Source organism: Pogona vitticeps, chromosome 4, assembly GCF_051106095.1.
Source record: "Pogona vitticeps strain Pit_001003342236 chromosome 4, PviZW2.1, whole genome shotgun sequence".
In the NCBI taxonomy this organism is placed as follows: Eukaryota; Metazoa; Chordata; class Lepidosauria; order Squamata; family Agamidae; genus Pogona; species Pogona vitticeps.
The window spans coordinates 82,324,421-82,337,821 of record NC_135786.1 but is presented as its reverse complement, the minus strand read 5'-3'; the positions used below and the strand labels follow the sequence as shown (position 1 = coordinate 82,337,821).

General features: G+C 43.7%; 1 protein-coding gene and 1 non-coding gene across 3 annotated transcripts in view; one reads left to right on the top strand and one right to left on the bottom strand.

Annotated features, from left to right (window-relative positions):
• The window catches only part of AK5 (adenylate kinase 5), a 132,532-nt gene extending 128,210 nt beyond the window's left edge, over positions 1-4,322 (bottom strand). For both annotated transcript variants that reach the window (XM_072997816.2, XM_020794687.3), the window contains exon 1: positions 4,138-4,322. In XM_072997816.2, coding sequence (XP_072853917.2) covers positions 4,138-4,197 — 60 coding nt within the window. In that variant the 5' untranslated portion in view covers positions 4,198-4,322. The remainder of the gene's footprint in view (positions 1-4,137) is intronic.
• Positions 772-942, top strand: LOC140707108 (U1 spliceosomal RNA). Its single transcript, XR_012087094.2, has one exon. It is a non-coding gene; the product is annotated as a U1 spliceosomal RNA (small nuclear RNA).
• Positions 4,323-13,401: the final 9,079 nt, after the last annotated feature.

Sequence of the window (13,401 nt, the reverse complement as noted above, 5' to 3'; positions counted from 1 at the left end):
TTGCTTCGGGAACCGATTCTTTGCAAAATGACGATTTTCCTCCAGCTGATCGGCAGTTTCAAAATGGCCGCCGGGTAAATAAAATGGCTCCCCACTGTGTTTTGGGATGGATTCCTCGCAAGACAGCCACCGAAAATGGCTGCCCTATGGAGGATCTTTGCTGGACTGTGAGTTTCCAGCGCATTGCAACACATTGAAGGGGTTTCAATGCATTTCAATGGCCTTTTTATTTTCGCATTATGACGTTTTTGTTCTACAGCGATTTCGCTGGAATGAATTAACGTCGTAATGTGAGGCACCACTGTAATCCTATGGTTTCTGCACAGATCTCAGAAGCACCCTATGGGAAGGCTTTGTCTGCACAGAGTGAAGTAGTATGTCCCTTAAAAAGGTAGGTATAGAGAAGCCTTCCAAATGTGCCTCAGGGTATTTACCAAAGCAGAATCCAGAAATTTACCCCAAGAAATCACACTATTCCTGTGAAGTGTCTCTATTAGCACAACCTATCCAGTGCATTGGAGTTAAAAGCATATACAGTGGTGCCTATGCTAATACCCTGTGCTAATACCTGTGCACTAGAGGATTGTGGGAGGAACACCTAGCCTGTGATGGGGGTCCCACAGGGCACCCCAAAACACTAATGAGCTCTCTTGGCCTCTGGCAGGACTGGGGCTGTGCAGCCCTGTACTGAATGGGAGGTGCAGCCAGGGGGTCACCATGCCTTGGGGGGTCAGGGGACAGAAGGGGGTATGAGGTGCAAGGGCCATTCTAACTCATACCTTGCAGGGGAAATACCATGTCATATAAGTGGTTTTCCCAGGGACAGGCTCATCCATTGCATTGCTCTTTGGGTGTGCTGCTGATCCCTGTGATTTCCCCAAATGTGGGGAACTCAACTGTGTAATTTGTGTTAATTGGAGATTGCACTTGTGATTTCTCTGGTTTTTCTAGATTCCTCTTCATCTTTCTTTCTTCTCATCAGGACATATTATAAAAGTAGCAAGTCCTGGTATATTGCATTCTTCCTCTTTTTCTCCCCAGTGATAAAGGATCAGGGCAAAAGGAGTCACCATTATCAGGAGCCAGGGGGCTGCTTTGACTCCTTTCATCCTCTTTCTTTGTTGCTGGAGAGAGAAAGAGGGGGAAGGCTATCTGAGACACACTGAATTTCCAAAGGCAGTGCAAGTAACAGGATTGTTTTTTTCCCAATATGGTATGGGGAACTGTGTTTTGCAAGACAATGTGGACAATTTTCGCAAGACAGTGATTTTCCCCCCAATCGGAATGCATTAAATAGATTTCAAGGCATTCCAACAGGGAACTGGGTTTTGCAAGACAATGTTTTCGCAAGACAGCGATTTCCATGGAACGAATTAAAATCGTCTTCCGAGGCAACACTGTACTCTGGGATCAATGGCCAAACCTTGTCAGAAGAGCTGAAAAAATCCTATATAGAAATCCATCAACAAGTTAACCAGACACTGAACCAAGAGAGGACAGGCAAAAGTACATTATAACAGGCATGGAGAAGTGACAGTGCTGAACTCAGGTACAATGCTAATCTGAGAGAAACTTCAAAATAACACACATTTAAAAAGTTTTAGTTGAGGCAGTGATTCATAGTCCCCCAACTCCTTTGTAGAAGCTAACTTCCTTCACAATATATATAGAAATCAGTATGTAATGTAAAGTGTAGACACACAATTTTTAAAATGTAAACACACACCTACTCTGTAAAATGGTTTGGATGTTGAAATGCAGTTTCACATTATTGCACTCTGTGGCACCAGTAATAACTAATAAGCAAGCCTATAGCAGGCCTGTGAATAATGTGAGATTCGGTGCATAAATAAGGATTCCTACCATCCTTGGTCCTGCCTGTTAACAAGGAGCCTTGGCAACCTTCCATCTTCAAAGTGTGTGGACAAGGAGGTGCAGCAGAATGTCAGAAACAGTGGTGGATAAGGCAGGACAGTGCTCTGCATAGTTTCCAGGTCAACGCCATGACTAGAAATGTATTTGTTAAATACGTAGTAACTGGCTTGTTTGATTAATCTGAACACAAAAAAAAATGTCCAGAGAAGATCTCATGTTTTAATGGCAAGGGAAACGGTGTTGGTTTGGCATGGAATTTTTTAAAAATACTGTATAGCTCTGCTATAACCTCATATTTCTTCCCCAAAATAGAAGCAAGAGCAATAAATACGAATGTGCCTTTTCAAACTGTGTTAACAATACAATGACTTGTGTCTATGGCTGTTAACTGCTTTTTAATTATGCTAAGTGCCTTGAAGCCCAGATTGTGGAGAAAGGCAACATACAAATTAATGAAATAAATAAAAGTACTGTATCCTATATTGCAGAACTGAAATGTGGTGACAACTAAAATTAGCTACAGTAAAGCATTCCATTTTTTTATGAAACATTTTCTATTATGGTTTGTCATTTAGCCATAACATGGTTCCCTAACATCCCTAAAATTATTTAGAAATCTAACAGAACACTCCTATGCATACTGATGTGAAAGGACTTCCTCCCCGCAAAGTTCAACTTGGTTTGCCTAGGTAAGGAGATGTAGGGCTGGTACGTATTTCCATACAGATATCTAAAGGACAACAGAGTTAGGCTGCAATCTTATACATAGTTATCTGAGAATAATCCTACTGTATTCAGTAGGACTGCTTTCTCAGTAGACATGTATAGTATTAAATGCAATGTAGATATGTACATGATGAAATAAAAAACTACAGTAATTGCAATAGTCTAAACAGTTTTCAGATTTTCCAGTAGCAGTTGTGCTTTACTGACATGTTTACGCATTACAAAAGAATCTACTCCATGAAATAATTAACTCCATGAAACTATACAAATATTTAAACAAATCACATATGCAATCTGCGTTTTATAAATGCATTTACAGTCCTTCACTCAGAAAAAAAATGCTGGAGTCTCTCATAAGGTAAGAATTTATAAGACAATGGGGGGGGAGATGCTACCATGAGGGATTTCATCCTCATTTTGCTTCAGTGACAGTGAAAATAATCTTTGGAACAGCATCTGTGATGCCAAGTGTCCTCCACATTTAAAATCCTCTTCTAGCATCAAGTAACTTCTGCAATTTAAATTGGCATCTTCATGTTGGAATTTACAAGAGTAGGAGATGGGATAGGAACAGACATGATTAGAGGTCACGTAGTCTTTTTGACACCTTGAAATGTACTAGAAAGGCAACCTCAAAGAAAGCAACAGAGATACGGTCTCTATCAGACCTCCTGTCCATGCATCACGAAACAAGATGTGCAGAGTTCAGAGAACATGTCATGTGCGATGCACATTCTTGTGTCATGCGATCTGATCACAATTCTGCATGCATCCCTATCTCACTGCACTTGATAAAGGCGAAGCGAGCTGAAGACGCCAAGGCAACGACAGGCAAGAAGGTGGGCAGGTCCATTAAAAGTGGGGTGGGTGGGTGAGTGGATATTTTTAAGGTGCCTCAAATCCACTGAACATGGGAGGGTGAGGCTAAGGGAGAAAGACCCAAACGCCAAAGCAGGGGACGTTGCAAAGGCGCCCAGGAAAGCCATCTGTAAGTATGGGGCAAGGACACCAATGAGGTTGGCAGACAAGAGAGGAAGATGCCCCAATTCTCTTCCCCGTGTGCAGGGACCAGTACCTGACAGGAATGTGGAAGATGCTGTCAAAAGGGAGGCACAGAATGCTGTAATGACTTCAAGACCCTTAGCTTGGAGAATTGCCCCCCCCCAAAAAAAAAGCAGGAAGGGAAGAAGACATTTCCGATGCCTGGAAGTCTGGAAGAAGTCACCGTCCCTTCAAAATTCCCTGGAATAACACTGATCATTGTTTGTCTTCTCTCTCTCACACACACACACACACACACAAAGAGAGAGAGAGAGAGAGAGAGAGAGAGAGAGCCCTAGTTTCTCCAAGCCTCGCCCTGTTCTCACCATAAAGCACTACCTAACTGGGTTACTGCACCCTTATTTTCTTCTCTCCCCCCCCCCACCGCACCGATTCCTCCTCTTCGATCCCCGACTTAGAGGAAAGTTGCTCCATCCCAGAAGTGTTTAGCGCCGGGCGAGGACTCCGCGGCTCCCGAGGGCGGCCGGTCCTTACCTCGAAAAGCTGCGGGATCTCCCTCTTGGCCAGGTACTCCTTGGCGTCGCAGGTGCTCATGCCGCCTGGCGGGGAGAGAGGGCGAAGGCGCGGCGGCGGCGGCGTCTGGCGGGCGAGTTGTTGGGGCTTCTGCTCGCCGCTTTCGCGGGGGCTCACTTGCTCGTCTCTTCCTCCTCCTCCTCTTCCTCGCCACCGCCGGCAGGCAAGCAAGCCAGCCCTCCTTGCCTTGCCCTTGCCAACCGATCACCGCCCCCGGAAGGTCAGGAGAGGAGAAAGCGAGCGAGCTGGCCGGCACTTTCCCAGCGCCGCCGGAGCTGCATCGATTCCCCCCCCCCGCCCGCAGCCCAGCCTTGCCTTCGCGCCACCAGTGAAGCTACGAGCCCGGGGGTGGGTGGGGTGTTTGCTGGTGGTGCTGGGTTGGGGGGGGCGAGTGGGTGGCTGGCAGCTGGAGAGGCAGAGGCAGGGGGAAAGGGGGGGGGGCTGGCTCCCCAGCGCACGCTCTCGCTCGGCTTTGCCCGCGCACCGCCAGCCACGTGGCGTTCCTTCCGAAGAAATCGGGGTGGGGTGGGGGGTGGGGGCACCCGCGGAGCAGCCTGTCGTCCGAATGGGGCGTGGGGGAATCTCGGCTGGCCGAACTACTGAAGTCCTTGCCACGGTTGCGGCGATTCCGCACCCAGGGAGGCCACCACCCGCTTCGCAAAGTTAAACTGCCACGCACTTGAGGAGGAAATGAAGGTCTGTGTATTTAAACCTCTCTCCCCCCCCCCCCCAGTTTTCCATCCTCATGCGCATCCTCACGTACACGCCCGATCGGAGCTGGTTGGCTTTGTAGGTGTGCGTGCCCGGGTGTGTGTGCGGGCGTGCATGGCGGGCCTGGCAGCGGTGAAGAAGAGGAGGCAGCCCAAGGCACTCAACAAGCTTCGAGGAGAGACGTCTGTGGGGCGATCAGAAGCGATCGCCCAGGTGACATCCCACACAGCAGGCGAGGATTCGGATCCCAGCAGGAGCCGGGTGACCTATTTCCAGAGATACGAAGGATTGAGCAGGTCCTGTTCCCTCAGAAGGCGGAGCGGGGGGGGGGGGAGTCCACTTTCAGGAGGTCACCCCTGAAACAAATTTTTATTACAGAGCGTTACCAGTGCATCAGCATTCCAAGTTATCTGAAGAAAGAAATGAATCAAATAGCCCAAGTCCCTTATCCTGACTGATGCTATTCAAATGTAATACCGGCTGTGAATCGAACTGCAGCAAATCGCAGTGTAGTCACACCCTTGGCAAACTAAACTCAAGCATAGCAGAAGGATTTCGAGCTGGATAGTCTTGGTGGTAAGCAGGAGACTCTGGGTTGCCCTGTAAGCACTCTTCAGAGGTTGAATACTTTCTCTGTCCAGAGTTAGACCAGGTCTCACCACAGTACCAGGAGAAGAAACCGGATGTTCAACAGCATCCTGTTTCCCTCAGCTCTTCAGCTTTCAGAGGCTCCCTGAAAATCCGTCCTGCTCCCTTTTACTATCAAGCTGGCTGGATAGATTTCTAAGATAACCTTGAGCAGAAAATGGTGAACTCTACAATGTCTTATTCAACAGTGGACTTAAATGCATCTTTTTTGCTTCCTAAGACTCCGGTTATATGTACAGAAAGAAAAGCATCCATGCATCCATCTGCCCAAACTAAACTTCTAAAGTAGAAAGCATGCACGGCAGTAGAAGACGTGTATGTTTGGTTCTTGAATATACGACTCAAACTATATGTGCTTGAGTGGGAGCCCCAAAAGACAGAAAATGGGTTTTTAATTATTTTTTATTTCTACAAGAAGCAGTTATGATGGGAGCAGAACAGAAATCATTAAGAGCATTATGGTTTATGTAGTACTATCCAAAAGGAATAGCTTTAATTCCCTTAATTTCACAATAGAAGGGCTAGTAATTTAGGAGTTAGAATTCGGGAGCAAGTTCCCAAATACACATACACCTCACCGCATTTAACCCACTTAAGTAATTAATTACTCAGAGATTGCTTTTAACATAAAAAAAAAATAGTTCTTTACTCATGGATGCTGTAAGTTTCAGGCTTCAATTGGTTACAGTACAATTGAATAGACCACAAAAGCTTCAGAGGTTAGTAGTAAAAGGAATAACGAAAGGGGTTAAAAAATAGTAAAAACAAAATTGGATTCTCTTCGGCCCCATGGCTGAGAGAAAATGGTGGACCCAAGGTTAGGAGAGGCTCAAAAAAGCATCCATCCTCTCTGGTGTCCCAAAAGGTTCGCCCAGTGGTTCTTAACCTTGGGTTACTCAGGTGTTTTTGAACTGCAACTCCCAGAAACCCCAGCCAGCAGAGCTGATGGTGAAGGCTTCTGGGAGTTGCAGTCCAAAAACATCTGAGTAACACAGGTTAAGAACCAGTGCTAAACAAAGGCAGAAAAACTACAGGAGATGGGGACAAGTCATCCTTGTCCAGGCAAAGAGAAAGAGGTCAGTTAATTGGTCAAGAGAGGAGGGGGAATATGCAAACGACTCAGCAGGTTAGTGTTACAGGTGCTTCCTTCCTCCCAGGTGATCATGCATTCATTTGCATGCTGAATTGTTCATAATCCCAACAGAAATGGTCCAAGACAATTTGCTGCCTGAGATGGAGCGGTAAATGTCATCCTTCACACCATCCCGGGTCAAAGTGTCCAGCAGTAGCCAAGTTATTTGACTACATGAGAAGACAAGCTCCTACAAGTGCCTCTTCAGTTAGTTCCCTAACAGAAAATACACAACAACAGCTATTATCTTTACTCCCTTTTTGACATCACCTTGAAAGCTGGAGGCCCTTTTCTCCCTCTAGATAATAGAGTGGCCCCTTGAACAGGTGCTGTTGGATCAGGAAATCTGATAACGGGAGATTTAAGCTGGAGTTTAGGTTTGCCTGAGAGTAATAACCAGTGGCCTCAAGGGGGAATGAATCCCAGTAGACACAGAAGATTAGGTTGTTAACTTTTTGCCCCCACCTCCATTAATATTCCAACTTAGATTTGCCTTCAATTGCTGTTTGCTCTCTTAGAGGAAAATTTTTGAGCTCAAAATTTTTGCTTTTTCAGTTGTGGCCCCTTTAGAACAAGCTTCCAACAGAGATTCATCTGGCGCCTTCTCTCTGTTTTTAAGAAATTAGTAAAAACGGTATTGTTTAAAGCTCCTTTTATTACTGCTTTACCAACTAAGATGCTCAAATATTTGTTTAAAATTTGTTTAATTTATTTAAGATAGGTTTTACAGGTTTTACCTTGGGACAAGTTATTATTCTATTTTATAGTACTTATTGCTAGGCGATTTGTTTCATTTATTATAATGCAATTTTAATGTGCTGTGAACCGCCCAGAAAGTTTGTGCTGAATAAATAAATATTTAAATGTGCATCAAAAGGGGGAAATGTTCAGAAAATGGATCCAAAAATCATCTCTTTGATACAGGTTTTGTCTCTAGACTGGTTACCAAGCAGCAGACTTGGGGGGCATTGTACTAAACTGTATTCCAAATGTTCGTGGTTTCTCTCCTCTGCCACACCAACTAAAAACAGGGCCTTGTCGTGGTATCATAAAGAGCAGTGTCACACTCGTCTCATTGCGTCCTGCTTGTGGGCTTCCCTTAGGCATTTAGTTGGCTGCTACATGAACAGAATGCTAGATTAGGTCTCCTGTGCCTTTATATTTATATAGATACCAACATCCCTCCCTCATAGCTGTCGGTTTGACTGCCAGTTTCCTCCAGAAGGCATAAAGGTATAGATCCACTGCCTAAGGATAAGGGAATTAATATCATGCATACAGTCCTTCTGTGATAAATGTCACAATAATACTCTTTGTAAAATATGCATCATATATTGAATAAATGACAAAGGGCAAATGCTATTTCTTGATTTTGGGGAACTGACTAACATGCCACTAAAATCTGTTTTTTAAAAGGCTATTATTTTACTGGAAGCCATTTCTCATATCATGTCCTTATTTTAGTACCAAACTGTTTATTTTGTAAAATGTGTGATTTAAATTTTATCTATTTTAATCAACAGTTATAAGGACCCACATAATGTTCTGAAAACTAGATCTGACAGAAAATCGTAGTATAGAGAAAAAAAATTTTTTTTGGTAATATACTGGCTTGTGACCTTTAAATAGCTGTAGTTCTATTTTTGTGAATGAAATGTATTGATGTCTCTTTTTCTTTCTTTCTAATCAGCATGCAGAACACTCAGGTGGAGGCTACATCTGCATTCTTAGGAGCTGGCACAGATATGGTTTAATCTTCTGGCCACACAGTGTGATCCTTTATTGTTTGTAAGGTACATTGACACTTGAAGGGCTTGTCCACCAATGCAAAAGTTCCTTGTAGAGCAACCAAAAACGTTCAGGAACAATAACTAAGAAAAACATTGCAGTTGAAAACATGCAGAATAGCAGCTGCCATCATCCAGTGAGTGAGTAGATCCAGCATAGTAACTGACATGCTGGATCAGTGCACAGTATTTTTTTTTCTGTGAGACGCAGGATCATGCATGTGTTTCCCAGCACCTAAACTTTCCAAAGGTTCCATTTTGTTTGAGAAAACTAAGCTAAACATCCAGACTCTTGTCTGTGTTCAGTCCAATCAAAGCCTCCCTGTACCACTTACTGAAAATGGCCATTGAGAACCATGTCCAAGAACTGTTAGGCATTCCAGTACTAGCTTGCATCTCATTCCTTTGTTAACAAGTGACAGGAAATTGTTCCAGGACCACCCTGTTCCCCAGTGTTCTATCATCCCTACTTATAACTCATTTAGACACCTCTAGCATCTACTTTGTCCTACTCTTAAAGCCAGCGAATGTTTTGAATGTTTTACTTGTGAATTTCCATTTCATTCTGTATTTAATTTTATTCCGCATGTCTGAAGAAGTGGACTTGGCCCACAAAAGCTCACATTAAAATATAATAGTTAGTCTTTAAGGTGTGTTACAGTGTTTCTTGTTTTGTTTGGATTTTGCCTGATATGCTTTGTCCTAGTCACTGCTTCTGCCAGTCTGGACGCTTCTTTTTCCATGAGCTTGTGAGTTTTCCACTTGGGTGCCTATTTTGCACCCTCAAACCCTCACCGTGCTCTCTTTGATTTTCAAGATCCAGAGATAAGGAAGGACTTGTCATTTTTTCTCTTTCCTTTTACAGTCTTCTGTTTTCTGACTCCTATTGCAGTTCTCTGTTTCCTCTGCTTTCATAGAATGATAGAATATGAAGTTGTAAAGGGCCTATAAGGTAATCGATTCCAACTCCCTGGTCAGTGCAGGAATACAAATCAAAGGATATCTGCCAGGTGATTGTCTAAATTTCTCGTGGATGTCTCTGAAATCCATGCTGTGCAGTTATTCCCTCTATAACCCCTTCATTTCCTTTTCTTACACAATTTCAGCAAAGTATTTAATTTGTATTCGCGAAGGCTTTCACGGCCGGGATCTAATGTTGTTGTGGGTTTTCTGGGCTCTTTGGCCATGTTCTGAAGGTTGATCTTCCTAACGTTTTGCCAGTCTCTGTGGCCGGCATCTTCAGGGGACAGCACTCTGTGTATTTAATTGCTATTATATTTTTCTTGGTAAAGCTTTTTTTTTAAAATAGCCATAATGTCATCTCTGTTGTCTCCCTACAGATACCTTAAAGCAGACTCTACTTTCCTTACTAAGTTATTCCCATTTAACTCCCAGTGGTTTTGGTCCACAGATGGTAGCTTGGATCAGATCTACTGGGTGGGCAACAACCTATCTTTTGTCAGAATAAGAGCAAGCTGACATGAGCCTTCTCTATCATTCATCAGAGTTTAACAGGTTCTTGTTTCCTGAACATATATACAGTCTTCTAGAAAGAGGAGAGTGCAAAAAACGGTCTGAAACTCAACATCAAAAAAACTAAGATCATGGCCACTGGTCCCATCACCTCCTGGGAAATAGAAGGGGAAGATATGGAGGCAGTGTCAGATTTTATCTTCCTGGGCTCCATGATTACTTCAGATGGAGACAGCAGCCCTGAAATTAAAAGGCGCCTTCTTCTTGGGAAGAAAGCGATGACAAATCTTGACAGCATCTTGAAAAGCAGAGACATCACCTTGCCAACAAAAGTCCGAATAGTCAAAGCTATGGTTTTTCCTGTCGTGATGTATGGAAGTGAGAGCTGGACCATAAAGAAAGCAGACCGCCGAAGAATTGATGCCTTTGAATTGTGGTGCTGGAGGAGACTCTTGAGAATCCCTGGACTGCAAGGAGAACAAACCTATCAGTTCTAAAGGAAATCAACCCTGAATGCTCACTTGAAGGACAGATCCTGAAGCTGAGGCTCCAGTACTTTGGCCATCTCATGAGAAGAAAAGAGTCCTTGGAAAAAACCTTGATGTTAGGAAGGTGTGATGGCAAGAGGAGAAGGGGACGACCAAGGATGAGATGGCTGGACAGTGTCTGCGAAGCAACCAACATGAACCTGACACAACTCCGGGAGGCAGTAGAAGACAGGAGGGCCTGGCGTGCTCTGGTCCATGGGGTCACGAAGAGTCGGACACGACTAAACGACTAAACACACACACACAGCTTAATACAAGTCCCAAGCAAACAAGGTAGCAAAATCCTTTCTTCAACAGCCACGAGAAATAGGCACATAGGAATGTGAAATATGCAAAAATGACTGTCAGCTACCCAGTGAGGTGTAGTGGATAGAGTGATGGACTAGGACTCTGGAAAAGGGAGTTCAGTTCACTGGGCCATGGAAACCCGCTGGGAGAGTGGAAGTGTAAAACCATTCCTTAATACAATACAGTACTTACTTTAAAAGCCCTGTCAAGGTTGCTATAAGTCAGTTTCAATTTGACAGCACATAACAACAACCTTTTAAAATCTTGGCCTCAAAGTCACAAATACAGAAACAGCTTGTCTATTGTCCTGAAGCATTCTAAAACATTTTTTTTCTGAAAAGTAAGGAGTAATCATTATGGCCATCTGTCAGAATTAACCGGAACACTATACTTGCCAACTTCAGACTAGCTTTGCTCTCAAAATTACACTGAATTTCAGTCACTCTTCACAACCTCAGCCCATACTCGTCTTGATCTCCCCCCCTCCACCTAACAGCTAGGCTTCCCTTGGTTGTTTAAAGGGTTGTTTTATCGTGCGTCCGACCTACTGCAATCTGTACTAGTCTGCTTTTCTGTTTTACTTCTGCCTCTGTTCTCGGTAAAATTCAAAGCACTTCATACTAAGAAAAACAAGCAGAAATCAACTGTGGATATTTGGGAGCTGTAATCCAAAATAGAAATCTTTCCTATCCCTGGAGATTAAAAAATGCTGTTTGATGATTTCTAGAATGTTCTCCATTCAGCTCACATCCATGACAACTTGGTTGCCAGGTTCTCACTTAGAAATATGCCCATAAAATGCTCTGACGAAGGAAAATGCAATGTCTGTTCCACTTGGCCAGTCCCTGACCCACTCTCTCCGCCTGCCTGTTGTGGCCAGGAAGAAAAAAAAAAAGCCTGATCATGAAGTGGCTGAATCCTCTTGCCTTACATTTAACAATGTAAAGATCTTACAGGCACCAGTGCAAAGACCAGATATCCTTAAGACAGGGTTGGGCAACTTCTATAGATCCTGGGACTGAACAAGCTCACCAAGGGCTTTGGAGGGTCATCCCTCCCCTTCCCCACCTCATGGCTGCCCACTCAAAAATTATTTCTCAGATGAAATTGTTTTCTATTGCACCCTCTGGTGGCCACAGAAAACCATTTTGCAAGGTTTTCAAATGCCCTTGAAGCAGTCTGAGCTGTTTTACATTCTTTCTGGGTTTTAGAAAAGAACCTGCCTTATCCTAAGCTTGGGAGGAACGGGGGTGGGGTGGGGATGCTAAAATGTAAGTGAATGTTCTGAGCATTTTTTAAAAACTGGGGTACTGAGAGGCCACGCTTGGGCCACATTTTGCCCTCTCCTCTAAAAGAAACATGGTTCCTTTCATTTAATTCTTCCGTTTTGCATCACTTTATAGCTGCACTGAGATAACCATGTTGTTTAGTGTGCCATCAAATGGCTTCTGAATTATAGCAACCCTAATAGGATTTTCAAGGGGTGTGATCTGTATGAGGGGTAGCCAGCCCTGGGAACCTCCGTGGCCAAGCAGGAATTTGAACCTAGGTCCTCTGAGTGCTGAGCTGACTCTTGATCCACTATATCACAACAGCTTTGAAGATGATCAGAGATTTTGCATATTTCTCTTTTGTTTATTGGCAGTTATCTTATTTTTGTGCCTCTCACTGAGATCCATGCTACCAGGAGCACCTCAGCACTAGTCAGACTTTTTTTTTTGGTTCCTGTATTTCCACGACATGTCTCTCTGATACAAGTTAAAAGGGCTTGGAAAAAGTCCAAAGCTAATGAGGAGAGAAAGAAATTTTAAAAAAATATTTTAAAAAGAGAGACTGCCTTTGACAATAAAGCTGCGGTATATACACTTTGAACCAATAATTCTGTTTGAAGTAGTCGAGGGCCAGTACTGTGCAGAATGAAACAGCTTGGAAGGGGAAGGAGGAGGATGTAGTAATTGGAAGGAGAAACCGGCTATTCTTTTTTAGGACTCTAACCCTAGCAAAGTTAGGAGTATGTAGGGTTAGCAGTATATAGAGGTTGGGAAAAACCTCTATTTTGGGGGGAAAGGATTCCTAGAAAATCTCCCGGCCCCTAGCCACAGTTGGCTTGGAAATGCTAAGGATTGCAATTTTAAAAAGTCAATTTTCCAGGCTATGGTACACAATTAGATTTCTGCTGAATACTACTTAGTGAACAGCACCGTTGAAAGTGGCCTACTTCCAACAGCACCAGGCTGTACTTTTAAGCTATGCTGGCTAGAAGAACCCATAGATTGGTAGTTACAAAATCGTTTTTGCAAGCTCTGTAGGTAGAACAGCTCTGTTTCAAACAGCAGCAAGTCTTTTACTGCGGTGATCCAACTGTTATTTGATCTGGCAGTCAACCAAGAGTACAGGATTAGCCAAGGAACTCTCTGTTCATAAGTATGCCACAGCAAACCCCAAACTTATTGGTAATCTGATTACAGTTGTAAAGCAACTGTCATCAGATGTTGAGTCCTGTTGTCCTATGTATCAGCAGCTGCAATTTTTCAGAAATGAAACGTTTCTGACTTCATTTCCATGGTTTCTGTGCAATCTCCTTCAATGTCAGGAAGTTGTGAGCACTGCAGAATAGGAAAGGGAAGTCTTTAATTAC